Below are 27033 nucleotides of genomic sequence, written 5' to 3' on the forward strand. Positions count from 1 at the left end.
AAACTAGAAGATTACCTCATAATGAATTCATATTTATTGTTAAGAAATTTGAATGTAAATGAAGTTTTGAGTCATAAAAATATTTGAATGGATTTATTGTTAGGCACAGCACACACAGGGGTAATTACACAATAATATAAGTGTTAAGAAAGAAGTTGGGAAAACAGTTTGGTAGTCACTGAGCAAGTCCATTTGAATTTTATAAATGTGAGTTTTAAATGAGAAATGTATAGGTAAGCTTATATTATTAATAATGTAGTTAGGTTCAGTGTTAGGATCACTTAAATTTTAATACTTCCTCAAAATATCTGAGGCATGTGGTGGTCTCACAGAATAAAAAATCACTTTATATGTAATCTTTCTACTTAAATCTTTCAAATATCTAGACAAGAGATACTGAAAGTAACATTTTTGTAAGCTAAATGGAAGACAGTACTTCCTTTTCCCTTCTAAAGAAATTAAATAGGTACAGTATATATTAGAAAACATTTTCATATAAGATTTTATATAAGTATGAATAAATGAACCTAAATGACTTTTCAATTCAGGGTTCTTTACCCTTCTCCCCAAAGTTCTTTGTTTGGGGTAAAGAAATGAGGGGAAGCATTGTAGTGGAGCTGGTCAGAAAGAAACACACAGGGCAATGGCTGCCCAAAGAGGCCACGACTCACTCTCCACCTTACATGTCCCCAATTCACTTACTCGGCACACCAATTCATTCTAAAACACAAAATTAAACCTATAATAAATAAAAAATCTCATTGTTATTTAACCAAAACTCTGTCTTCATACAATTCTTATTAGAAGAGCTACTGCTGAAATCTATAGCAGATTGTTAAGTACCTATCATCACCACCATAACTAGCAACTACTGTCAAGTACTTCCATGTGCCAGGCCCTGTAGTCTGTGCTTTATAACCTTTCCCATATGAGGGAAGTACTACTATCTCCATTTTTTTATATGAAAAACTGAACTCAAGAGGGCCTTGTATTCCTAGATTCTTTGTGAGCAACAAACTTTATCATCTGGTTTCACTGTCATTTAGAGTTACGGATTTGATTTTATTACACCTGATGAATTTATAGATTTTTCTTCTGTTTAATAGTTTTCGCTGGGCACAGTGGCTCATGCCTGTAATCCCAGCACTTTGGGAGGCTGAGGTGGGTGGATCACCTGAGGTCAGGAGTTCAAGAACAGCCTGGTCAACATAGTGAAACCTTGTCTCTACTAAAAATACAAAAATTAGCCAGGCATGGTGGCAGATGCCTGTAATCCCAGCTACTCGAGAGGCTGAAGCAGGAGAATTGCTTGAATCCTGGAGGCAGAGGTTGCAGTGAGCCAAGATCACGCCATTGCCATCCAGCCTGGGCAAGAAGAGCAAAATTTCGTCTTAATTAAAAAAAAAAAAAAAAAAAAGAATAGCTTCCTTAAGATCAGCCCAAGCACATCCTGCTTTCAACGCCTAGATGTGAATTTCAGGAACTGCAGAAGAAATTTTCTCCAGAAAGTCTTCATATTTAAAGTAGCTTTCCCTGTGGTACCTAGATAAAGTTACATGCTGATGATCTGACATAAGCCAAGGGCAGGCAGCATAAACATATTTAATAGTGTGTGCTCAAAGACAGGTTAGTTGAAAAATCATGAGAGCACAATGGGAGTATTCTTTTAAAAAGAGATTTAAATAGGATTTTTCTTAGGAGATATTCAAATAGTTTATTCTTTAAATCAAACACTCTTTTTATTATTGCAAAAGACTAAACTTTCTAGATATAAAATCAATAACAGATTTCTACCATGATTTATTGTACAATTTTACTCTCACTTCTAAAAAGATCAAAATTCTTCAAGAGTTTACCTTATATCAATGTTTCTCAAAATGCATTCCTCACTAACAGGTATTTTAAAAGGAAAGTTCTAATAAAATGTACTTGGGAAATCCTAGGTTAAACTAAGTTAACTAGGTTTCTTGACTGAAGGAACTAAAAAAGTACTTCCATATTTTCTCACATGTAAAATAAAAGTCTTATTGAAAAACATCTGGCTGAGCACAGTGGCTCATGCCTCTAATCCCAGCACTTTAAGAGGCTGAGATGGGAGGATCACTTGAGCCCAGAAGTTCGAAACCAGCCTGGGCATCATAGAGAGAGTCTCTCTCCTAATTAATTAATTAAATATCTATTTACTTTACATCAAAAAATTCATAGGTGGAAGTTAAATCTAAACAAAACTTTTATCTCTATTTCTCATCTACCAAAAACCCGGCAATGCTTCTGTGAAAGTAAAGAATAACACTTTTAATTTTGATAACTACTACTTGAATAATCTGTAAAAGAGATTGGGCAAATAAAGTTTCTCTTTCCTCAAGAAAAAAAAAAAAAAAAGTCATATAATTTATTAAGGGTTGTTTACCAAGAGATAGAAATGAATATGAAACATCATATAAGTAGATCATGTCAGTGACATAATCTAGTGTTCAGGTTAGCAGAATTAAGTCATATCTGAACACATATGGGGAGAATTCTTCATACTTCTTGTTTTTCCCAAAACAAAAGCCATACTAATGGCAGTCACAAGTGAATAGGAAAGCCAAAGATGATAATGCTTTTGCTGCTTACTTTGTACACAAGGTAGAGAAGTAGTTTCATAAACCTGAGTAACTGCTACTTCGAGTTTAGACGATGTAGATGTACTGCCAACTCAGGACTGACAAAGTTGTAAATGAAACTATAGTTCTCTACACCTTTGCTGTTAATTCCATGAAGATTTTTTAGTAATCTATGTCCAATGAATAAATGTGTCCAAAATTTTAAGAATGTTTAAATGCATATTTGAAAACACAAATTTTATCCAAACTAAATTCAAAATGGTTTTCATTGCTTAATATTGTTTTCCCTTTAAGTGAGATGGTTTTTAAAGATTCTTGGTACAGACAGCAAAGTCACAGGCACAACATACAAGTAAAATCTTATTATATAGAATTTCAAGGGAACCCACATTTTTCTGTTACTGTGAATTCCAGAATGGTAATTTGATTATAAGCAAGCATATTCCTATTGTGAAAAACTCTGTAGAGAACATAATAATGGAACAGGGAAAAAGATAAGATCATTCTGGCCAAAAAAAATGGTAAGTGAATGCACACACACACCTTCACTCTGACCCTCTTCAATGTTTTCAGTCTTTTGTTACATTTGGTTTTAACAGTTGATTTGAATGTTTAGGTGGGCCTTTTGGTGGCAGTTGTAGGTTTGCCTGCAAGGTGCAAGAGTAGCTGGAAGGTAACTGCTGCTTGATAGAGCATGAAGCAAAAAATGAGCTAAAGCCTCATCATTGCTTAGTTCAGCTCTGCTTTCTCCAGCCTTGTCTAAGTAAACAGTGCATACACAGATACTGTCAGCATAAGGAGGGAAAAGTCTAGAAAACAAATTGTACCAACCTCTAGAGGAGAAATAGTTTAGTTTTACGAAATGTATCCTTTTACAGGTATTTACTCTTTCACCTTTTTTCCCCCAAATGCTAGTGTAATATAGAACATGTAAAAGAAAATTCTGTGAATGCTTAGAGCTTCCAAATCAGACATAATGAAAGCTATAGAACTATGTCTTAAAATTATTGACATGACATATATAACATGCACCATATTAGTTAGTAGAAAAAAGAACATGAGCCTCACAGTGCTATTAAATTTAAAAAGAAAAAAAAACTTTGCATTATGAAAAGACAAATGCTGTCAACATTTGCTAAAAGCTTAAATAAAACTTAAATGACCAAGATTAAAACTAGAAAAGCTATCAATACAAGAAATAGGCTCTCACACATTTTTCGGAAACATACCCGCCTTCTACAGAACCTATGAGGCGATCCTCCCTTAGCAATGAAGTTTATTAAAAAAAAAAAAGAGAGAGAGAAATCATCCAAAAACTGTAACTGCTTATTTTCCCAATCAACAAACATAGCTAAATATCAAACTTACAATAACTAAAATAGATGCATTATAATGAATAACCACATTATATTAATCTTTAGAAATACAGAATCTGTACATTTCTTATTCCTAAGAGATTGGCCAATGATAAAAGTAATCTCAGCAAACAAATATATTTATATACTAAGGAATTATTTTTAATATAATAAAATGCTACTGGAATACTTTTTTCTGCAAAAATGTTTACCATCTCCTTTCCAATAATAAATGTAATGGAAAATTACTTTAGCATTCAATAGGTATTCTCAAAAATAGTATTTCTGATAAAAGATTAAATGACAAAACAAAAATTATTATTATGTAATTATTCCAAATCAAAGGTAATTATCCATAAACAAATTACTTTGACATCTTAAATCCATTTTGGACTTCAAAACTGCAATATTATAGATGTGTAACGAAAACAGTTCATGAAAACATGTAAGTACATGGAAGCATAAGATAACAAAGTCATATTAACAGTGTAAGAATAAAGAATATCAAGTGAATCTTACCCTTTGTTCCAAAGCTGATTGAGTCTGTTGTCTTAAAAGAGCTTTAAAGGGCCCCCCTTCTTTTCCAGCACTACCACTTCCCATTCCTACAGAACATCAGTACATAAATAACAACCAAAAAAAAACAACTATAGAAACAAAGTTTAATTGCATTCATCTTCATAAACATCATGAGTTGAAATGTGATAAAATGATCGAAACATTTAAAGCACTGGGGATGACAACTAAAGCACATATTTTACTCTACTTTTATTCACAAAGTTTTCTTTAGATGCAAGATGTCAGAACCCTACGGACCCCAGCTAGTTTTGGACTTAATTTTTTCTGAAAATTATAAGAAAAATTATGTTAAGGTGATGAAACTTTCCAGAATATTCCATTTTAAAAGCTGAGTCTTTTAATTAATTAAAATAATCAAGATAATAACAATTACTATGCTAACAATTTAGGAATACTAAAAAATGAGAAATATAATATGTCTGATTAAATGTAAATATAGAGACAAAAGCACTACTTGTGCTCACTTAAAATATTCCAAAATTCTCTAAAACACATAAAATTTAGGTGATTTTGAAATATAGTCAAATCTATTTTCTTATAACTTCCCATTTCTAAACGTATCATGACAAAACAGTATTAATTTCATACTTGTCAATACTCATTCACAAAAATCAACATAAACTTTTTTTAAATAAACAAAAAATCACGGACATGTAATAGACACATCACAAATGTACATAGTTATGAATGAAAGAAGTACCTTTCCCAAGCTCTTAGATATATTTTTTATGGCTTCATTTTAAATTTCTTTCCCTACCTTATTTTATTGTTCTGACCATGCCAATAGATCAACTATGGTCAAAGAATCACAGAAAGCAGGGGACAGGTAAGAAGCCAGTGCTCTACAGACTAGAGTTAATCCCATCCCTTTCAAAACTGAAGATGCATACAGCCAAATTTACTACAATGACTTAAAAAGAAACTAACTTTTACATTTTTAGCTGTTCTTGGATAAGGAAACAAAGGTTAGCATATGTATAGTCCCATTCTGTTCTTTAAAAAAAAAAAAAAAAAAAAATTTTCTTATAGTAATCTGAACATTATTTTTAGAGACTATACAATACTAAACATAGAAATGAAACTAAGATCTTTATATGAAGCATATTAAAAGCCAGAAAATAAAATGTAAATTTGTAGTGATAAGTGAAATATCAGAAAATATATCAGAAAAATTTAATAATTAATGCAACAGACAGAAAAAAAAAGATAATGAAAGAATATCACCAAAATGAGACTTAAACTGATTCAAACAGAATAATTTACTAATGTAACCAACTGGTTTAGCAACATGATGATACAGGTCCAATGTGAATGGAGTTGGTATGAAGAGAAAGAAAGTAAAGCATCTAAAACAGAAACTGTAGTAATAAGAATCTAATAATATTAGAAATACCCAGATCTATGTCCTTAGACATATAATCTTTTAATATATAAAATAATTTGGCAGAATATTCATGATTAGCCATCAAGTAATCCTCAATTATATCCTTATAATTCCAATTATTTAACTGTCTACCAGTAAGAAAAATAATAGAAAGGCATCTTGTATAAAATATCCAATAATTCTTTACAGCATGAAAAATAAAGGGATTAAAAAGCTGACATAATGTGATCCTACCAGAAGCAGCCAGGAACAGCTCTTCACTGAAAGAAACACTTTTCCTCAGAACTGGGCTGACAAGGCTAGAATGATGAGGGGTAAGGCTAGATTCCGAGAGGAGGAGACAGGACTTTTTAAGATGAAGGGAACCACAAGAGAGAGAGGGGGAGCTGGGACACAGGTAAATCCTAGGTCCCTGTGGGTAAGGTGCTGTGGAGGAAAGTAGCAGAGAAAAGATGCAGATTCAGAAGATGATCAAAAAATGCAGGCTAAGGAAAGCAATGATGAGGCAAAATATAACAATAAAAATGAACTTTAAAATGTACAGACAAATTACACTAAGCAAATGAAAAGTCACTAGCAAGACCATCTATCCCACATAATGTAAATAAAAGGCATAGTCTAAAACTTAACAAAACCTTTACAAACTTCACATTCACTAAAATTTTTTAAATCACTAACTTAGGATTTTATGTGATTCTAATAACTTTTAATTGACGTCTTCAAAATACTTAACTTGCCTGCCCTTTTTGGCTTAAGAATTTGTAAGATTAAAATATACCACATTTTCAAATGTTTAGAGCCAGACTTGCTGCCTAAAATATAAACACTTATTTAAAGTTATAAAGGTGCAGTACTTCAAATGTTACTAACTTTAGATAGCATTTATGGGCACTTTAATTGAATACCCATAAAAAATACTCAGTACTGGATTAGGTAAACAGTTGTCAGTATTAATTTTAATATTAACTTCTTTCTGTCCAGTTTTGAGATACATATTAATGCTTTTCTTTTTCCTCTAAAATGTTTAATACTTTACTCTGATCATAGTATTATTTGCATTTACCGTGATTTGAGTACCCTAAGGGTCAAATATCCTCTGTAAAAACTATACATAGTTAAAAGACTGGCTAAAAATATTAGCTAAAATCAGGTATCAAATCAATATTCTAACACTAGTAAATCTAAAATTCCACTATTAAATACTTGGGAAAAAATATAAAAATAAAACCTTGTAAATGTCAAAATTAGTATCTAGAGAAATAAATATAAATGTTTTTAAAAGAGACCTACCAGAAAAACAGATAATGTAGCTTGAACTACAAACAGAAAAAAAAAAAAAAAAAATTTCTGTCTAAATGTCGTTTATTCTACTTTTGGATTCTCAAATAAATTATAATCAGCTTATGTCTGTCCATTATTTCTCAAGACACTGATTCTGATATAGGTAAATTAGAAGGCAGAAAATCATGAAATACAGGCTGAAATTTTAGTTTTAGAACTTTTATAACAATCACAATTTTTCCATTTGAAGTCTCCATGAGATAGGAGTGCTCTTCAGGACAATTCAGAGAGATTCAGGGACTCACAATATAAGGCCAAGGGGCTGAAAATTGCTAATGTTATATAAATAAGCTATTGAAGTAATAAATAATTTTAGGAAAAACAAAACTATTTAGAGGCAGCTTATAAATATAGGAATACATGGGAATAACACCCCATTTGTAAATAAAAATTTTTAAACTAAAAATTTGGAACCAGAAGATAAAATATGAAAAGTTCATTAATAATTATTACTTGACAATCTTCTTTAGGCTTGGCCTTTTTGGTGAATTTAAAAAAAAAAAAAAGAAAAAAGAAACAGAAAGACCAAGGAAATGCTTTCCAAATTTTATCTATGGTATGGCAAAAAAAATAAAAAATAATAATAATAATAATAAATAAATAAAGGCTTGGAATATGCAGTCAGTGGACCACAGTCTCAAAAATATTTTTTAAACTTATTACTCAAATAGTAATGTAAGTCTTTGTCTTGATTGTCATGAATTTTAAGGCCAGAGTCTTTTACGCTTTATCTGAAAAAAAAAAAATTTGTTTTCACTACAGTCTGGATGGTTCAGTTTTTATGGCATAAACCTGGTAAGGTGCCAAATTCCAAAGCATATATTACTATCAAATAACTACATTATGTGTAGACATTATTCATAATTATCTAGAAAGATGAAGCTGTTATCTTCAAGAAAACAGGTGTTTATCTTTATATTTTATGACTTCATTTATGAAAACAGAAATTAAATCTACAGCCTTTTTAAAAAATGATCTTTCTGTAGAAGTAGCACTGCTTTGGATTTAGGCTTCTTTTCCTTGTTTTCACAAAATCTAGGATTGTTTTATAAATTTCTAACATACAAATAGGGCTATTAAAAAATATTAATTAAAAATAACAAATAACTGTTTTAATCATCTGATGGGAAAACTGTCAGACAAAAATACTATTTATAAAAATTTCACACCATTAAGTTTTAAGTTTAATTTATTTTAAATTTTTCTAAACAATAATACTTTAATAATTTAAATAAGTTAATTCTATTCTAAGGTATAAGGAACTAATCTGATTTTTTCATCAACTTTTTATCATAAAACATTTTCATAAAAACCCAGAAATCATTCATCAAAATACAATAGAAAAGAAAAAGATATAAATTTAATAAACAGAAAAATTTAAGAATAAGTAAAAATGCTATTTTCTAACCTAGAAAGACTAGTAAAACCAAACATTTTAAATATCCAGTTAATAGATAGATGTACTCTAATACAACCATTTCAGTGGTTAAAAGTTTTTTCATAATAAAATCTTAGAATTATATTCATTAATAGGCAGAAATAATAAATTCAAAAATGCTTGTATGCAACTAATTACAATCTACTAGTGTTACTTTTTAGTCAAATGTTTTAAGATGTTATTCCTCTTAATTTGAGCATAAAATGAAAAATGTCTATATGCCAAAATAAATCGTGGACTTTGATATCTACACTATGATTAAATCAATGAAATGTAGACAAGATAATTTCTGAATTATACAAAATTTTCATATTTTAATTGCAGTAACTGAAAATGGTCAGTATTCACATTTTCTTTTTAACTTAAGTGCCAAAAACAAGAGGAAAGATTTGGATGGAAAGCTAATAAGAAATAGAAACAAATTTTTTAAAAAAGAAAAAACAAAAGGTGGGTGGAAGCGCCTTACCAGTTTTGGGTGTCAAACTCAAATCTGTGTCAGAAGAAGAGGACTGTCGACTGTAGGACTTGGAAGGTGAAAAGGAATAGGTTTGGTTTTTCAGAGGGGTTGAGGGTCCTGATGAGTGAGTATTGGGATTGGGATCTTCATTGAAGGGAATCCTGCCAGAAGAAGGTGGAGAAATATTAAGTAATCATGTGCCAAAGGGCTTGACGGGTGGCAGCATGATCCAAACACCAGGAAAGAATTGGGGCAGGGCCAGCAGTCATTTCTTACGTGTGGAGCTGGGAATGAGGCCAAAGACAACCAATTGCTGTTTAACCATTCATCACTCTCCAGATAAATATTATCTGCATTGAAACAGTTAATAAGCCAAGTGAAAAAGCAAAAAAGCATGAAATGACAGACTAAGGGGATAAAAAATATCAAAAGGAGAAATAAAAAGAATACATGACAAAATATTTTCAAATAATGCTGTAAGTTACAAAAGAAAAATGGTAACTACAAGCGGTGTGTGTAAATATTCATAATTGTTTTTATATTTGCACACACACAGATATCCTCAAAATAAAAAATGTTTCCTTATCCTATAGCAGCAAGAGTGCCACAGCTAAAAACACAGCAGAGAGAAAAATGAATACAGCTACACAGAAACATTGCCTTTAATGCAGAATAGTTGCTTACCTGTTCTCCAATAGCTCTCTTCCACAGAATGAAATAGAACCTACTGTAATAGGTTTTGTATATAAAGAAAATAAGCAAATTGGAAGCTTTGGCAGCTACTTCATTTAGAATCTAATCATCAATTTTATTTTTAAGCAAATGAAGAAATAATTATAAAATATGTATGGGAGGATTCGCCTCAAAACTCACAGTACACATACACAAAATAGCATTATTTGAGGATCTGTGGAAGAGACTTTGGAAGCTGGAAAAATACCTTCACTTCCATATAGTTAGAGACTCTGTGGCAGCTAAATACAGAAGTTCCTCACTGCAGCTGGACTTCGAGTAAGAAAAGGATGAAGCAAAGACTTGTGGTACCTGCCTACACTACCTGCCTGCCTGCCTCTGCAGCCACTCTGCCCGTGGCCTGCATCTCCCCAGCTCTGGAGTCTGAGCAGTCTCGTACCAGTATAGATGAGAGTGGGAACAGACACAGAGAAGTTCTGAGTAAGTCGTGAGCCAGTAGCAGTGTGAATTGGGCTGTTGTGAGTCGAGCGGCATCCATGGCTTGGAGGATGAACCAGCGGAGACCTGAGGGAATTTGCGGTCAAAGTGGAAGAAAAGAAAACAATACATACAACAGATTGCAGAGTTATGTTAAAATAATTTCAAAGGAGCTTTAGTTAGGGAAGAGAACTTATTTTTTTTAATCCCTAGCATGCAAAAAACAAGTTGAAATTGAAAAATAGCTCAATATTAATTTGTTAGGATATAGTCATAGTTTTAAAGTATCCGATTAATAAATTAATTGTGATTAATTTATTAATTGTGAATAAGAAAATGGCAAGCAGAATAGTCAATGAAATTAAGTGAGAACAAGACTAAGATCTGTATTTTAAGTTTCCTTAACATATTTGTTATTATTTTCATCACAACAGAACTCACTATGCACTATTTATGGGGAGGGACACCCATAAAAGTAAAAAATCAAATATGAAGTTCTTACATTACCTTTGAAACTGAGATATGAATTGCAGATATAATTAATTATATTTTCTATAAAGAAAGTTAAATAACTGTCTAGGTTGCTAAGATAGGGGTACTTAAGAATATGAGAGATGACGGCATAAAGAGAAATGAGTGAACTGAACGCATATATGCAGATAAACATATTCTAGTATTTCTATATACCAAATATATAGCTTAAAATCAGGTTACACTGGAAGCAAAACAAGGGGACCTTGCTTTTAAAGACACCTTCATAAAACAATGTCAATAACTTTGGCTCTCATACAGAATATATTATATAAACTATATTCCAAATCAAAATTTTCTAAGATATCAACTTACATCCTATAATAAACCATATCTATGTGTGTGTATACTTAGAGCAGTTATACGAGAATACATTGATATATAACATTTTAAATTTTTAAGAAAAAATTTGGCTAAAAGGATTACACTGAATGTTGTAAAAAGGTATATTACATAAATAAGAATCCTGAATTTAATATCAGCAATTATTTCATTGTGCAATGCCTTTGCTTACACACAATGAGGGAAACAGAACCATATGAATCATAAGTGAGTACACTCTGAAAAACTATCATCCCCACTTTAAAGGCAGGCCAAGAGCCCAACTTTACCTGACCTTTTTTTTCTTTTCCATTGCTATATTACTGACTGCCCAAGAACAATCCCCAATTCACAATTTGTCAAGGTTCAAACATGAGCTATCACTAATTGATCATAATAGTCCTTCCTAAGGTCTACAGACTACTTTCGGAAAATATTACTGATTTTACAATAGCGGAAATGTTTCTACGTTTGTTGCTAATAGAAATTAAAAGATATTTACTACAATGGATAAGAATCAAACAATTCATTGGTGATCTACTTTTACACAAAAAAATGAGTAACGTTTTGTTTTTGTTTTTATTTCTCTGCTGAAGTGAGAAAAAGTGTAAGAATTCTCAAAAAGAATTTAAAAATCCAAGACTTAAAAATAAACAAAGCTATATTTATTATAATCAGTACTATACACAGGAGAATTTGTCTCTCAACACTTTTCTTAAGTAAAGAAGCAATAACTCATACTTAAAAGCACTTTCTATCGTCAAGAGAGTTAAGCTGGAAAACACCAAAGGGATTTATAGTGTGCATGACACTAAACATCTAAAAGAAAAAAACAAATTTAGGAAGTAGAACACACCATTAATATAGGTAAAATAAAATGAAAAACTAAAATGAACAGTGTAAAATGTTCAAATTATGGCATCAAATTAAAATTCAAATGCACTGGAACATCACCATAATGTATTCTTGGAGTTTTCTGATTCGATCAGTGTCTCTGCATGAAAGGATGTCTCATAATAATAACCTGTGGTATTTATAATATTAATATTCCTTTCCAGCCAGTCAATAACATAATCTAGACAACCTTTTATCAAATTTCTGTCTAGAATCAACAATATTACATGATAATTAAATACCAGAATAGTTATAATCAGCTGAATCATAAAATAGGCTTTGAAATAGAACCCAAATTGCTTCATTATCAAAAATACAATGAAGCTAGTTGAAATAAAACAGCCTGAGTATTGAGGGTTTTTTCAAAATAACTTGACTTTATTAGTAAGATGCCTTTCAGAAAATCCTAAGGAAGGAACTTAAGTTCATCATGAGGCTACAACAAGATTAGAAAAGGAGAAGACACATACAATCCCAGAAGATTTACGCTAATAGAACTCTTCCTGAATGCATGCAAAACATATACCCCTGCTATCCTTATTTCTAAGAAAGCAACAGGTAATATAGCTTTCTCATTCTCTTTCAACTAAGTAACTTACTTAAATTGGCTTAAACTTTCACTTTAATTTGCTACTAAATATTTACTTAAATTTGCTACAGAGAGAGGGAAAAACAATCTGAATCCCTCAAAAAGCTAAACCTGCAATCTGACTCTACTGCTGGCAGCTGGCAATTCTTCTCTTTCTAGGAGATATTTCAAATGGAATATAAAGCAAATTCATTCTTCAATTTATTTAAAACAATTATTTCATTTGCCAATGTGTTTCCAAATAAAATTATGCAGTATGTAACACTGTGCTTCCTTTTATGAATAAAATTCAACCCAAATGACTAATAGCCAGCAGAAACAAAATGCCTAAACAAAAAGAATGCACTTAAGATGAAAATTTCATTTTAAAAAAGATTGTGAAAAAACATGTTTTTTCATACTACGATACCTTTCTATTCAACCCCTCCTGACTACTGCTGAACTGCGGAACATTTTAGGTTTCCTGACTATACAACTCTGACTCCCTGATTATCTAGGACAGGAGTCCGCAAACTACAGACTGCAGGCCGAATGTGTCCTGCCATCTGTTTTGTAAGTAAGTTTTATTTGAACACAGTCACACTGTATTCATTTGCATACTGTTTATGTTTGCCTTTGTGCTACAATGGCAGTTATGAAGCAACATCGGCAAAAACTGAATTATTTACCTGTACAGTTTGTCATTCACAGACAAAGTTTGCCAACCCCTGACTTAGAAGAATCTCTAGATGAGTGATCTTCAACTGAAGTTCTAAAGGCATTTAGGATGGAACAAATCTTCATTGTATAGGGTTGTCCCTTGCTTTGCAGAACAGTCAGTCTCTCTAGTCCCCAACAGGACCTAGCCCCCTAATCATTATGACAGAAAAATCTTGTTCCAAACATTCTGTATTGACAGTCACCACTATCATCATGCTGAAAATCTCTGCCTCTGACACAGTGATGACACACACAGGCCAAATCAAGTCAACAAAAGTGTTTTGCAGGATCACACATAGATTTTCTAAAATGTATGACTCTAAATTTCTTTAGATTAGGGATCAGCAAACTCCCTTTTCTGTAAATAAAGACAAGAGATCATATGGGCAGACCCTAAAATATTGGCCTTTCCCAAAAAAGTTTGCCAACCTTGGCTTTGCAGGCAGTGGTATACTCTATTTAATTACACTCGGTTAGTTTATTCATATAAATTCCCTGGCCTCTAGACATTTGAGTTTAAGACTTCCGCACAAATCAATTTTTCCTGCTTTATATACTATGTGGCCATTAATAAATATAATTGGATTATCTGGTAGAGGGTTTTAAGCATTCCTCAGAAAATAAAATGCCACAGAATGCATGAATATTCATTTTATGCTTCATATATGCAGTGTCTAAATATCTGGAATGTTTAATTTTATATTACTTAATTTGTTTCATAGTAAGATGGTATAGGTTGGGCACAGTGGCTCACACCTGTAAATCCCAGCATTTTGGGAGTTCAAGACAGGTAGATCAGGAGTTTGAGACCAGCCTGGGCAACATGGCAAAATCCCATCTCTACTAAAAATACAAAAATTAGCTGGGCATGCAGGCGTGCCCTTGTAGTCCCAGCTACTCAGGAGGCTGAGGTGGGAGGATCACCTGAGCTTGGAAGGTCAAGACTGCAGTGAGCCAAGACTGTGCCACTGAACTCCAGCCTGAGCAACAGAGCAAGACCCTGTCTCAAAAAATAAAAATACAAATAAATAAGATGGTATAAATAAAATATTAGGAATATTTAAATATTTTTAAGTTTTAAATTTTGACAGTCATTGCCAATAAAAATCATCACAGAGAAAATGTTGAACCACCCTACTAAAATGTTTCAAATCAAATGAAAAAGCATAGATAAAAGATAAAAATCTTAGCAAGAACAATTTCATTGATTCATACTTACTCCTTCATTTCTTTGGATGGGGAATTACATGCAGGAAGGAATGCTGCTGGGCTACTTAATTTATCCAGAGTACACGCCGTTCCTATGGCTCTCACCACTAACCCAGATTCGCCCTCCAGATCGAAACACTGTAAGTACCCCACAACTGCATTTCCTCTCATTTCAAGTACTTTCAAGCCAATCTTCCTCTGCAGTTCACCTACAAAGAGTAGGAAATCTCATTCTTGCTTCTCTCTACATTACATACTATAAGACTGGATATGGTAGTGGTAAAAAAAAAAAAAAAAAAAAGTCCAAGAAAATCACAGATTTTCAGAGCTTGAAGGAAACTTAAAAGATAATCTGGTTTAGCTTCTACGGAATACAGAACATAATTCTATTACAATATAGCATAATTATAAAATATAATATATACTTATACAGCACAAATATATAGAACAAAAACAAATATACATATTTACTATATAAATAGAACATTGATACTTTGTGTGAAACATATGTATGCATATATATTCATGCATATACATATATAACTCTTAATATAAATATAAACTTTAAATAAAATAGTAAACAAGTTTTTCAAAGAAAAATTTAAAAAGGGAAGGAGGTCACAGTGGCAGGGAAAGTGGTCAAATGGGTAGAGGGAACTACACTACCCAGGGAAGAACTGTGAAAAGGCAACATTTGAACAGAAAGTATGAGAGACAGAAGAAGGTGATTTGCTTAAGCTCTGACAAATAAATGGTAGAGGGAGGAAAACTGGAATCCAGGTTCCCATTCAGGGTTCCTTCCTGAACCCCCCTTGTTCAGTGCTCTTTCCACTACACTACCTCATCAACACAATTTCCTTTTACTACAAGCTTCTGATTTGCATTTCCACTTGTTAAAAGAAGGCAATGCAAGTGTGTTCAGGAAGGCTGGGTCGGGGAAGGCATTCAGTCACTGCTAATTCATACCCTTCATTGTAAAAGTTGAGGTAGCATGTCAAAGGAAAGTGAAAAATTTAAGAGTATTAAATCAGTCAGTAATAAAGTTATTTTTTTTAAATACCTGACATTAACGAAATGAGTCTCTGTCTGGCCTCATTTGATGCCCTTGGTGTGCGAATTCGATCAATCCACTGATATTCTGGGTCTTCATTGACCACAAGTTCTTCTACAAATCCATGAATTATCACAGCTCTATAGCACTTTGGAATAGATGTTGCTGTTAAAACAAATTATTATGCTTCTGTTTATCAAAAGGTAAAACTCAGTTTTTAAAAACTGTTCATCTCAGTTTTCTGACCTTTAGATACATAAGAACATCTTTTACTGTAATATTCTCAATGTAATTATAATAATACTTCCAATCAGTCTTCTAAGATCTATTTCATTTTTAGAAATACTTATTTTCTTTCATGGAGCCTCTCACCTTTCTCATGTAAGCAAAATAAATATAAATTGCATTTGTATAAATTGGAAAACAGCTATAGACGACCTTAAACAGAATTCAATACAAAGTTTAAAAAATCAAAATTTAGGTCAGCTAGCTAATTATTACATAAATAGGTAGAAAGCAGATAATGAATTTTTTTAAATCTTCAATTATTCAAAGCCCTTTGTGAAAGCACTTCTGTACACCATATAGCACAGTTTCAAAAATCAAACCACTACCTTTCTGACATGACCTGAGGAGTCAAGTTCAGATTCAAAAAGGAGAGAACCTGAATACATCTGTACCAAATTAGCCTCTTAAAATAAACATTAGTGCACTGAAGCTAAGTCAGCTAGTTAGGGATTTCAATCCTACTATTGCAGGCTGGCTGTGAGTCACCAAGATCTGCCCATTTCAGACCCATATATTTCATGGAGTTCCCTAGACCCAATAACCATAGAAGCCTGTGTATTTTGGGACAGCACCACAGTGCTTAGCCGTCGTGTTCTGCTCCTTTCTTTCAGTGTCCTATACTACAGTAAAATGTCACTGGATTTTTCTAATAAAACTTTCTATAAATGTTCAAAAACTAGATACCATTTATACTCAAATCAGAACTACTGTAACTATTCTAGAAAATTAACAATTTTCTCTTTGGCATTAAAACCAAGTATAATACCCTTTCTACTTGCCTTCTGAAATGCTAACTTGATTTCTCATATTTAACAGTTATTACATTTCCTGTTGAGTAACAGAATGTGTTTACTTACTGCAAAAGAATTTGACTCCACATGATGACTGCCTAAATCGATTTAAATCATTGAAGAGGTCTACTTTGACAACTACATTGATTTCTCCACGGATACCTATAAATTATATTTAAAAAGAAAATCAAGTTTATACCTTAAGAAAGTAATGTACAATTAAATAATGAAGCAAATTAATGCTAAATAATGATTTTAAAATACAATGATTTAACTTACAATTTTTTGAACTTTACCAAGGTGCAAAACCATTCTGTTTTTCACTTTCAGTCCAGAATTCAATGAATTACATGAGATGTTCAATACTTTATTTAAAAAGTAGTCTTTGTTTTAGTTGATTCTGTCCAACTGTTGGCTAATATAAGTGTTCTGTGCACATTTGAGATAGGCTAGGCTAAGCTACAATGTTTAGTTGATTAGATATATTAAATGCGTTTTCAACTTAGGATGAATTTATCGGGATATAACCCCATCACAAATCAAGGTGCATCTGTAATGTGTTGATCATGATAGTAATGGCAGCTTTGTTTCCTAATTATTTTCATTCTCAGTAGTTTCTGTATATTTTCTGAAGCACAACATGTATGCATTAGAAAATGAGTAATTTTCATTTTCACCACAAGTTTCCACTTTGACCCAAGACCAATTAGAAAGGAGTCCCATTTGAATTGATGATGATGTAATGATTATGGTGACAACATTTGCTGAGCAGTGAAAGAGGATGTACTAAATGCTTTACAGGTAGTATCTCAGAGTGGTCACATTAACCCAATAAGGTAGCATCATCCTCGTTTTACAAAGGAAGAAATTAATATTTAATAAAAATGAAGGAATTAACATAGTGTCAATAGCTGTTAAGTGGCAGATCCAGGATTAAAATTCAGATCTTTATGATCCCAGATTATATATTCTTAAGAAGTAATGCAAGAATCTGATTTAAAACAAAAGAAGTTTTATTCATTTCAATGAATATAAGTTAAAGTAAGCTAACTAAAAAATTCCAAGCTAAGAGTAGTGGCTCATGCCTGTAACAGGAAGCAAGGCAGGAGGACAGCTTGGGCTCAGGGGTTTGAGACCAGCCTGGAAAACATAGCGAGAAAAAAATTAAGTAAATAAAAATTTCCAAGAATACGGGTTTTCAAAACATGCTCTGATAAATAAGAATGACCCAGCTCTTATCTCTAAACATTTACTAAATATTTTCATTTGACTGTCCTGACTTCATGTCAAATTCACACTTATGGTGGAAGACCTAAGAAAACTGACTCAATAATTTACCTACTAAAATATTAAGAAAGCAAATCTCAACACTCTGGGAAGCTGAGGCAGACCTGAGCTCTGGAGTTAAGGCCAGCCTAGCCAATATGGCAAAACCGTGTCTCTACAAAAAAATTTAAAAATCAGCCAAGTGTCACGGCATGTGCCTGTAATCCCAACTGCCCAGAAGGTCCTGCTTCAGGCAACAAAAAACTTTTAAATAATTTGTAAGCACAAAAATCAGTATTAATCAGTTTGAAAATGTGTTTTAGAAACACAGTATCAACACTAGATCAGTTTTAAATCATGCATTTACTTACCATACTGTACAAATTTAGCAAGCATTATCTCAAATTATGTTGAGAAGCAACAATTTTACTAACAATAATTTACTATTATTTGTTTATTTTTAAAAAGGCATCATCTTAAGAGATATATACACACACACACACACACACACATATGTATATATGGTTTTTTTTTTTTTTTTTAAACTGTCTCGCTCTTGTTGCACAGAACGTGATCTCGGCTCATCGCAACCTCCGCCTCCCGGGTTCAAGCGATTCTCCTGCCTCAGCCTCCCAAGTAGCTGGGATTACAGGCATGCGCCACCACGCCCAGCTAATTTTGTATTTTTAGTAGAGACGAGGTTTCTCCATGTTGGCCAGGCTGATCTCAAACTCCCGACCTCGGGTGATCCACCCGCCTCGGCCTCCCAAAGTGCTGGGATTACAGGCAAGAGCCACCGCACCTAGCCTAAAGATACTTATTTTAAACCACCAAATATAGCACAAATGTCTTTAAAGACAAGTAAAAAAGATTAAGATTGTTATTTTTAATACTTTCTTATTATTCCTTACCATGTATGGTGTCATAAATTGGAAACCATCCTGAGATGACTGTTGCAGCTTCACTATACAGTAAAGGATCAATATCAATGTACACTTTACCAATGGCATCATTTGCACTGTAAGTATCATGGTCAAGAACTGTGATCTGTAAAGGTTCATCCTGTAAGTCTTCATCATCCACCTAAAAGCATACCTTAAAATTAAATCTCACATAGTTTTTAAATCTTAATTACCACAAATGTACACCTATATCAAACGAAAAGGATGACCATCTGCAAATAAAATCTTACAGATTTCTAAGCACCAAAGTAGAGAAAAGAATTAACACACAAAAAGTTATAGCTCCTTTTCCTACACAATATCTCATCTTTCTAAAGAAAAAAAGTTTATCTCTCAGCACAAGAGTGGGATGACTAACAACAAAAAAAGTTATATCTCAATTTTTGTACATATCATTCTGTGTTTTACAACTTTGCCTACGATATACAGCAAAAGTGCCTAAGGAACGTCATATTACAGTTCATGTAGTATCTATAGAGAGAAGAATGCTAATTGAGTACAATGACACCACAATTTCTAAGGGTGATTTCAGAGAACAAAACCATAAGGAAAACTAACATTATGTGTAAGAAACATTATGTGTAAGAAACTAACATTATGTGTAAGTTATGTGTAGTTACACATAACTAACATTATGTGTAACAAATTCACAAATTAAGTAAGTTCACAAATTAAGTTCATGATATAAACGTCTACCCTTTCCCCTTTTATTTAGTCATTATCGAGTTATTATCATATGCCAAACACTGTGCCCAACGGAGGGATTTACAATGGAGAACAGTGCAAAACGATTTCTCCCTCATGGAAGACACGTTCACTATTTTGGCTGCCACCGTCTGGATATCAGGCCATTATCTAATTTGCCAGCCCCCTTCATCCAATATAGTGGCCAGAAGGGAACATATTACAGACAGTATTAAGACTGGGACAGAATGCAAAAGGATTATTTTCTATAATAAGAAAATTACACTTTTAAAATGCAGTCTATGGATGTTCTTCTTTACACCAGACATACCATACTATTAAGACTGAGTCTGTGGTTGGCCACAATCTCTGTATCACTCTTACATATGCTTTGGTCAAGTGATAACTCTACAACCCGTATACTTTGGTTGGTTTTTTAAACTTGGATATGAAACATTATGCCTTTCGCTATCCCCTGTTTAATTTCTTGTTCATGTTAAGCTAATAATCCAGCCTCTGAAGATTATTTTAAGAATTAAAATACATTAAGGAATTACTGATATCATTAGTGTGATAATGGATAAGAGGTATATAATTTGGAATTTATAGATGAAATCATACAACATCTCAAATTTGCCTTAAAATATCCCCCCTAGAAGGAAAACTGGGGTGGGCGGGAGTTAAAAAGAAAAAACAAGAACAGTAAAATGTAGACAGCTGTTAAAGGTGGGTGAGGTTCAATATACTAATCTACCTTTATGCATGCTTGAAATTTTCCATAATGAAATGTTAAAATAAAATGATCATTTTGAATCCCAACCCATTCCGAATCATCTGTCATCCAATGGCATTCTCTCCAGTACTATTCTGTTATGTATACATTTAATAAAAGAGAAAGAATCATAAAACAAACCATTAATCATTACTCCAAGACATTTCTCCCCATTTCTAACTCCATTAAAAATACTCTCTGTATATACTTATTTAACCACCTGTACATTCACCCCTGAGTATTATCATTTTTTCTCATGGTACACTAAGGTATCCCTTCCCTGACATTAGGGGGCGCTAAACTGACGACTAAGTGACTAAATATAGCTTGTGATATATACATAGATAGCTAATAATATGACTAATATGAATAGGGAAATTCAAGAATTAATTATAATGAAGTAATTAAGAATATTTAGTAGAGTAAATAGAGCCTCTCTGGAATCCCAAAATATTATAAATTAGGACTTTCTGAGAGATGTTTTAAATGTTTAAATTAGCAATATGCACTGCTAAAATACTGCATTTCTTAGCCTCCCTTGCAACTAAATGTGATACAAGCATAAATCATTACATCAAACTTGTTAAAGAAGGCTTGCTCATCTGAAAGTGTTATGTTAACTCATCAGCTCCTCCTCCTGGACTCCCCTTCACTCTAGCTCCTTCTGCCCGCCTGGAATACTCATGTGCTCACTGGAACTCCAGGTGCTAAACTGGAGCCAAAAGGACCTTGAATCATTTTAAGAGAAGCCACAGGCTATGTATAGATAACGGAGTCCGAAATGACTGCGTGGAGCAACCATACTACCCTTACACTGCCTGGTACAACATTCCTTTCATGTAAGATAAAAACATCTATTTTGCTTAAGACATTTATTTGAGTGCTATATATATATATATATATATATATATATATATATATCCACACAACTGTATATATATACACTGTATAAACACAGTTGTGTATATATAGTTGTGTATATATATAACTGTACATATATACACAGTTGTATATATAGTTGCGTATATATAACTGTATAATACAACTATATATATGTATATGTATATACAACTGTATATACACAACTGTATATCTACACTGTATATGTATACATACACAACTGTGTATATATATAAACTATATATACACAACTGTGTGTGTATATATCTATACAACTGAATATATATATATATATATATAACTGAATGCAATTAACAACTGATAAACAGGGTCTTAAGAAGGGTTTAAAAAGTACTACATAATCAATGTTAACTATAAACACAAAGTTTTAAATACATTTTTCACAGTATATACATTATTCAGGAAGACTAGTCAAAACAATAACTTACTAAATGTCTTTTTTTTTTTTAAAGATGGAGTCTCACTCTGTCACCCAGGCTGGAGTGCAATGGTGTGATCTTGACTCACTGCAACCTCTGCCTCCCAGGTTCAACCGATTCTCAGGCCTCGGCCTCCCACATAGCTGGGATTACAGATGCGCACCACCACACCTGGCTAATTTTTGTATTTTAGTAGAGACGGGGTTTCACCATGTTGCCCAGGTTGGACTTGAACTCTGGATCTCAGGTGATCCACCTGCCTCGGCTTCCCAAAGTGCCGAGATTAGGCGTAAGCTACTGCACCCAGCCACTAACTTACTAAATTTTAAGGGAACTGCCTGGTAAATCCCTTATTTCAGAAAATAAATATATTATTTTTCATATTGTTAAGTAAGCTGCTTGAGTACTCATTAGCTTTAAAAAATATCAGTTTATTACCATCATCATTAAAATATCACTTTTTTGATATTTCCTAGTATCATGAAAATTACTCCGACATATGAAGCTTGCCTTCTCCCACCATTTCAATAACAATGTAATTAAAACTATTTGTTTTTAACAATTTCTAGGTTATAGTTGGGGGAAAGGCCATCAAAATAAACTATATAAACATTCCAGTGTTTTGCTTGGGTAATGAAGATAGACTCTGTAATTCTAATTCCATCTGAAATCATACAAGGAAGGTACTCTAATTATTTTTTGACTCATATATTCCACACCTTTAATAATGTAGTTTAAAATGTCACAATAGACTGAATACATGTGCAACGGGTCTTTCAAAATACATAGTGGCATTTTAGAAACAGCTAAAAGAAAAATCTGTACATAACATAAAAGAAAATGAGAAGAGAATCAAAATATTTCATGATGAAAATATCAACTAAAAATACAAACTTGTAGGACTCTCACTTCCGGATTTCAAAACTCACTACAAAGCTATAGTAATCAAAACAGTATGGTAATAGTATAAAGACAGACATATAGACCAATGGAATGGAATTGAGAGTCCAGAAATAAATCCTCACATCTACGTCCAACTGATTTTTTTTAACTCGCCTCAAACGTAAAGTCCTAAAAAATTTACTGACCTCCAGTTCAATGTTCTAGCAGATAACATGGAAGTCCAGTTTAAAAGAGGAGGAGTTTACAGAAACCAGGAATTATCTTCCTTAGAGAGATCCATCTGCTTGAAAACCTTTCGGTGAAAGCTACTGGGAGGTTAAGAATAACAGTTTCTATAACTGAGTCCTTTTGGTAGAAGACTGAGACACAGCCAAGCTACTCTGATGAGGTAGTAATTTTGAGAAATACAGTTATATTCCACAGAGATAATAAATAAAAGCTGTCACTGTCCATAAATGCTCTGAGTCTACAGATGAGGTACACCTTTCTTATACAAACTGAGATTAAGTTTGGTAACAAAATCTTTTCAAACTGCAGTTCTATTTTTTTAGCACACCTACGCCACTCAGACTAACTAAACTATACATTAACGAAAGAACAGAAGATATACCCCAAAATGCTAATATTCAAACCCACTTTCTGCCAAACACCGAATGCCTATCCAAAATGCTGAGTGATTTAAAAATATTATTCCTGGGCCGCGCACAGTGGCTCACGACCGTAATCCCAGCACTTTGGGAGGTCGAGGCGGGTGGATCACCTGAGGTCGTGAGTTTGAGAACAGCCTGACCAACATGGAGAAACCCCGTCTCTACTAAAAATACAAAATTAGCAGGATGTGGTGGCGCATGAGTGTTAATTCCAGCTACTCGAGAGGCTGAGGAAGGAGAATCGCTTGAACCCAGGAGGCAGAGGTTGCAGTGAGCCAAGATCGCACCACTGCCCTCCAGCCTGGGCAACAAGCGGGAAATTCCATCTCAAAAACAAAAACAAAACAAAACAAAAATATATATATATATACACACACACATACACATACACAAAAGTCTCTTTTTTTTGACTAGTGCAACTCATATTAACATACAACATGCTTCATAGCCACCTCTATACTACTCTGGAAAGGATTCACATTTGAAAAAAACAGAGGCTCCAAATGGTAAGGCTGTCTGAGGTCATCTGCAAATTAGCAGGCACCAGAAATAGAATGTGTTTTCTCTTAATCCAGACCTTTAAGCTTTTCCAATAGAGGGCTGCTACGCAGTATCCCAACCACTACTGAATGTGCCTTCCAACACTAAAAGAAAGATCACGGTCCTAATATAAACCATAAGCAAAGCAGTGCCTAAACATCCTAGTGTTATTTCTTCCATCTTCAGGTATGAGTTTGGCAGTTTAAACTCATGCATGATCAAAGCGTCTTTCAAGCAACCCAATACTTTTCTTCCCTTGTTCTCTTTCACTGAAGAATGACACCTTACCCTGCAAGAGCTAAACTTTACCCAGGCTCCATAATGGTTATGAAAGAGGCCTCAGAAAAGGCACAGCAGCCACAGTGCTGCCCAATATAAGGGCTGGCATGAAATAGCAGGGGAGGAAAAACCAAACTGGTCCTCACAAGGTTCTTAAGTAGTCCAAAGAAAATTCCAAAGAAGAAAATTTCTCTTGCAGCTGAGAGGTGAAGGAAGTGGTTATCAGAGAAATGGGCAATATGTGTAGCAAATATTTACTGAGAGCCTATTACATGCTCTTCTGGGGGTTGAGGATATAGTAGTGAAGAAGAATTTAAAAAGCAAGGAAAACACTGCTGGCACAGGGAACAATAACTGACAAGGATGTTTAATTTGGGAAGGGGAGTGGGTAGAAAGGGAGAATGTAAGATGGAGGTGTGGTGATCTGGTAATAGCTTTGGAGTCAGGCCGACTTCGGTTTGAATCCTTACTCTACCACTTAGCTAGCTCTGGGTTGGAATTCCGAGTCATCTTAAAATAAAAGGTGCCAGCTGGGCGTGGTGGCTCACACCTGTAAACCCAGCGCTTTGGGGGGCCGAGGCAGGTGGATCACGAGGTCAGGGGATCGAGACCATCCTGGCTAGCACAGTGAAACCCTGTCTCTACTAAAAAACACAAAAACTTAGCCGGGCGTGGTGGTGGGTGCCTGTAGTCCCAGCTACTCGGGAGGCTGAGGCAGGAGAATGGCGTGAATCCAGAAGGCAGAGCTTGCAGTGAGCCGAGATCACACCACTGCACTCCAGCCTGGGTGACAGGGTAAGACTCCATCTCAAAAATAAATAAATAAATAAAGGTGCCTTCATGGCATTGTGAGAATTGAATGAGGTTAACACATGTAAAGCACTTCACCAGTGCCTGGGCTATAATAAGCAGTCTGTAAGTGAGAATTGTATCTCCTTTTGTATGTCACCTTGTTGATCCCAAAGCCTAGTAAAGTCCCTATAATCTCTTGGAAGATTGGGGCATGCCGACAGACCAAATCAATGCATGAAAAAATAAACAGATATAGAGAGAAAGAGGGCAGAAACTGCAGGGAGGTGGCTGGGTGCAACATAAAACAGACATTCTAACAGTAACACAATGGACTTCCTAAGAAGAGCACAAGAGGAGAACATGAGTGATAGGGACCTCTACATTCAAGTGTCTCAAGGAAGGAAGCACAAGTGGGAAGATGGGAGGAATGAAAAGAGACCTGGGTGAGGAGATGGGAGGCTCCCCTTTTGGAGAAATCCCCTCAGATCACCAGGCCATGAGCCATTTGAACATAACCACCTCCTGTCTCTGTGTGGACTACCAATCAATGGGGAAAGAAGAGTCTCTTCAACAAATGTGCCCAAACAACTGAATTTCTACATGTATGAATTTCGACATACATGAATGAAGTTGGGGCCAGGCGTAGTGGCTAACACCTGTAATCCTAGTACTTTGGGAGGCCAAGGCAGGTAGATCACTTGAGGTCAGGAGTTCGAGACCAGCCGGGCCAAAAGGGTGAACACCATCTCTACTAAAAATACAAAAAAATTAGCCAGGCATGATGGCACATGCTTGTAATTCCAGCTACTAGGGAGGCTGAGGCAGAAGAATCACCCGAACCTAGCAGGCGGAGGTTGCAGTGAGCCAAGATCATGCCACTACACTCCAGCCTGGGCAACAGAGTAAGACTCTGTCTTTAAAAAAAAAGGAATGAAGCTGGCCTCTTACCTCACACCATTATAAAAAGTAACTCCAAATGAATCCATGACCTATACATAAAAACTAAAATCATAAAACTCTTACAAAAACCATAGGGGTAATCTTCATGACCTTAGAGTTGACAACAGATTCTTTCATTTCACACCAAAAAATAAATAAATATATTGGACTTCATCAAAATTAAAAACTTCTGTGCATCAAAGAAAATTATCAAGAAAGTAAAAAGACAACCTACTGAATGAGTGAAAATATTTGCAAGTTATATATCTGATAATAAGTTAATATTAAGAATATATAAAGAACTTTTACAACTCAACAACAAAAATAACTCAATTAGAAAATAAAATGTGGCATACATATACGATGGGATATTATTCAGCCCTAAGAAGGAATAAAATTCTGATACATGTTACAGTGTGGATGAACCCTGAAAACATTATGCTGAGTAAAAGAAAGCAGATACAACAGGACAAGTATTATATGATTCCATTTATATGAAATATCTAGCATAAGCAAATTCAAAGAAACAGAAAGTAGATTAGAGGTTACCAGAGTCTAGGGAGAGGAGGGAATGGGAAGTTACTGGTTAGTGGGTACACAATTTCCATTTAGGGTAAAGAAAAAGTTCTAGAAATAGTGGTGATGGTAGCAAAACACTGTGAATGTAATTAATGCCACCAAACTGTACACTTACAAATGATTTAAATGGCAATATTCACAATATATAGTACTACAATTTTTAAAAATTTATTTTAATCCATATATTATTCTTAAGTAATTTTTGGTATATGCTAAAATTTAGAGAAAACTACAATAATAATAATAATATAATACATTTGAGGACTTCTTTTGTTCATGTGTTATCATATACCATATTTTCTTAAATGTAATATAACATTTTTATACTCAATATTCCTAGGTAAGCAGAAAAGAAAATATTTTTATGATGTAGAAATACTACTATGCCTGAAATAAAAGGTTCTCATTATTCCTGAGGGAAAAGATTCACCTCAAAAAAATACACTAAAAAATGTTGACATTTAAAAACTTACCTCAAATTTAAACCACTCCGAGTTCCACTGAGGGTTGAGTGACTTAAGGTACACATCTGTTTTAAAGGTGGTATTACCAAATTTTACCTAAAAATGAATAAGAAATTATTCACATATAAATATCAAAAATGTGAATAAAAGTAAATGTTAA

General features: G+C 33.6%; 1 protein-coding gene across 17 annotated transcripts in view; it reads right to left on the minus strand.

Annotated features, from left to right (window-relative positions):
• The window catches only part of C2CD5 (C2 calcium dependent domain containing 5), a 94993-nt gene that overhangs the window by 58302 nt on the left and 9658 nt on the right, over positions 1-27033 (minus strand). For 6 of the 17 annotated variants that reach the window (XM_009180360.4, XM_021922107.2, XM_009180362.4 and 3 more), the window contains exons 3-11: positions 26883-26969; positions 18881-19052; positions 16770-16865; positions 15634-15789; positions 14584-14782; positions 9170-9321; positions 6159-6350; positions 4481-4566; positions 3836-3868 (exon numbers count right to left, since the gene is read on the minus strand). In XM_009180360.4, the coding sequence (XP_009178624.1) occupies positions 3836-3868; positions 4481-4566; positions 6159-6350; positions 9170-9321; positions 14584-14782; positions 15634-15789; positions 16770-16865; positions 18881-19052; positions 26883-26969 (1173 nt within the window). Of the gene's footprint in view, positions 1-3835; positions 3869-4480; positions 4567-6158; positions 6351-9169; positions 9322-10292; positions 10418-14583; positions 14783-15633; positions 15790-16769; positions 16866-18880; positions 19053-26882; positions 26970-27033 lie in introns of all 17 variants that reach the window. The other 11 variants (XM_009180368.4, XM_009180365.4, XM_003906105.5 and 8 more) reach the window with 6 other exon arrangements.

Source organism: Papio anubis, chromosome 9, assembly GCF_008728515.1.
Source record: "Papio anubis isolate 15944 chromosome 9, Panubis1.0, whole genome shotgun sequence".
In the NCBI taxonomy this organism is placed as follows: Eukaryota; Metazoa; Chordata; class Mammalia; order Primates; family Cercopithecidae; genus Papio; species Papio anubis.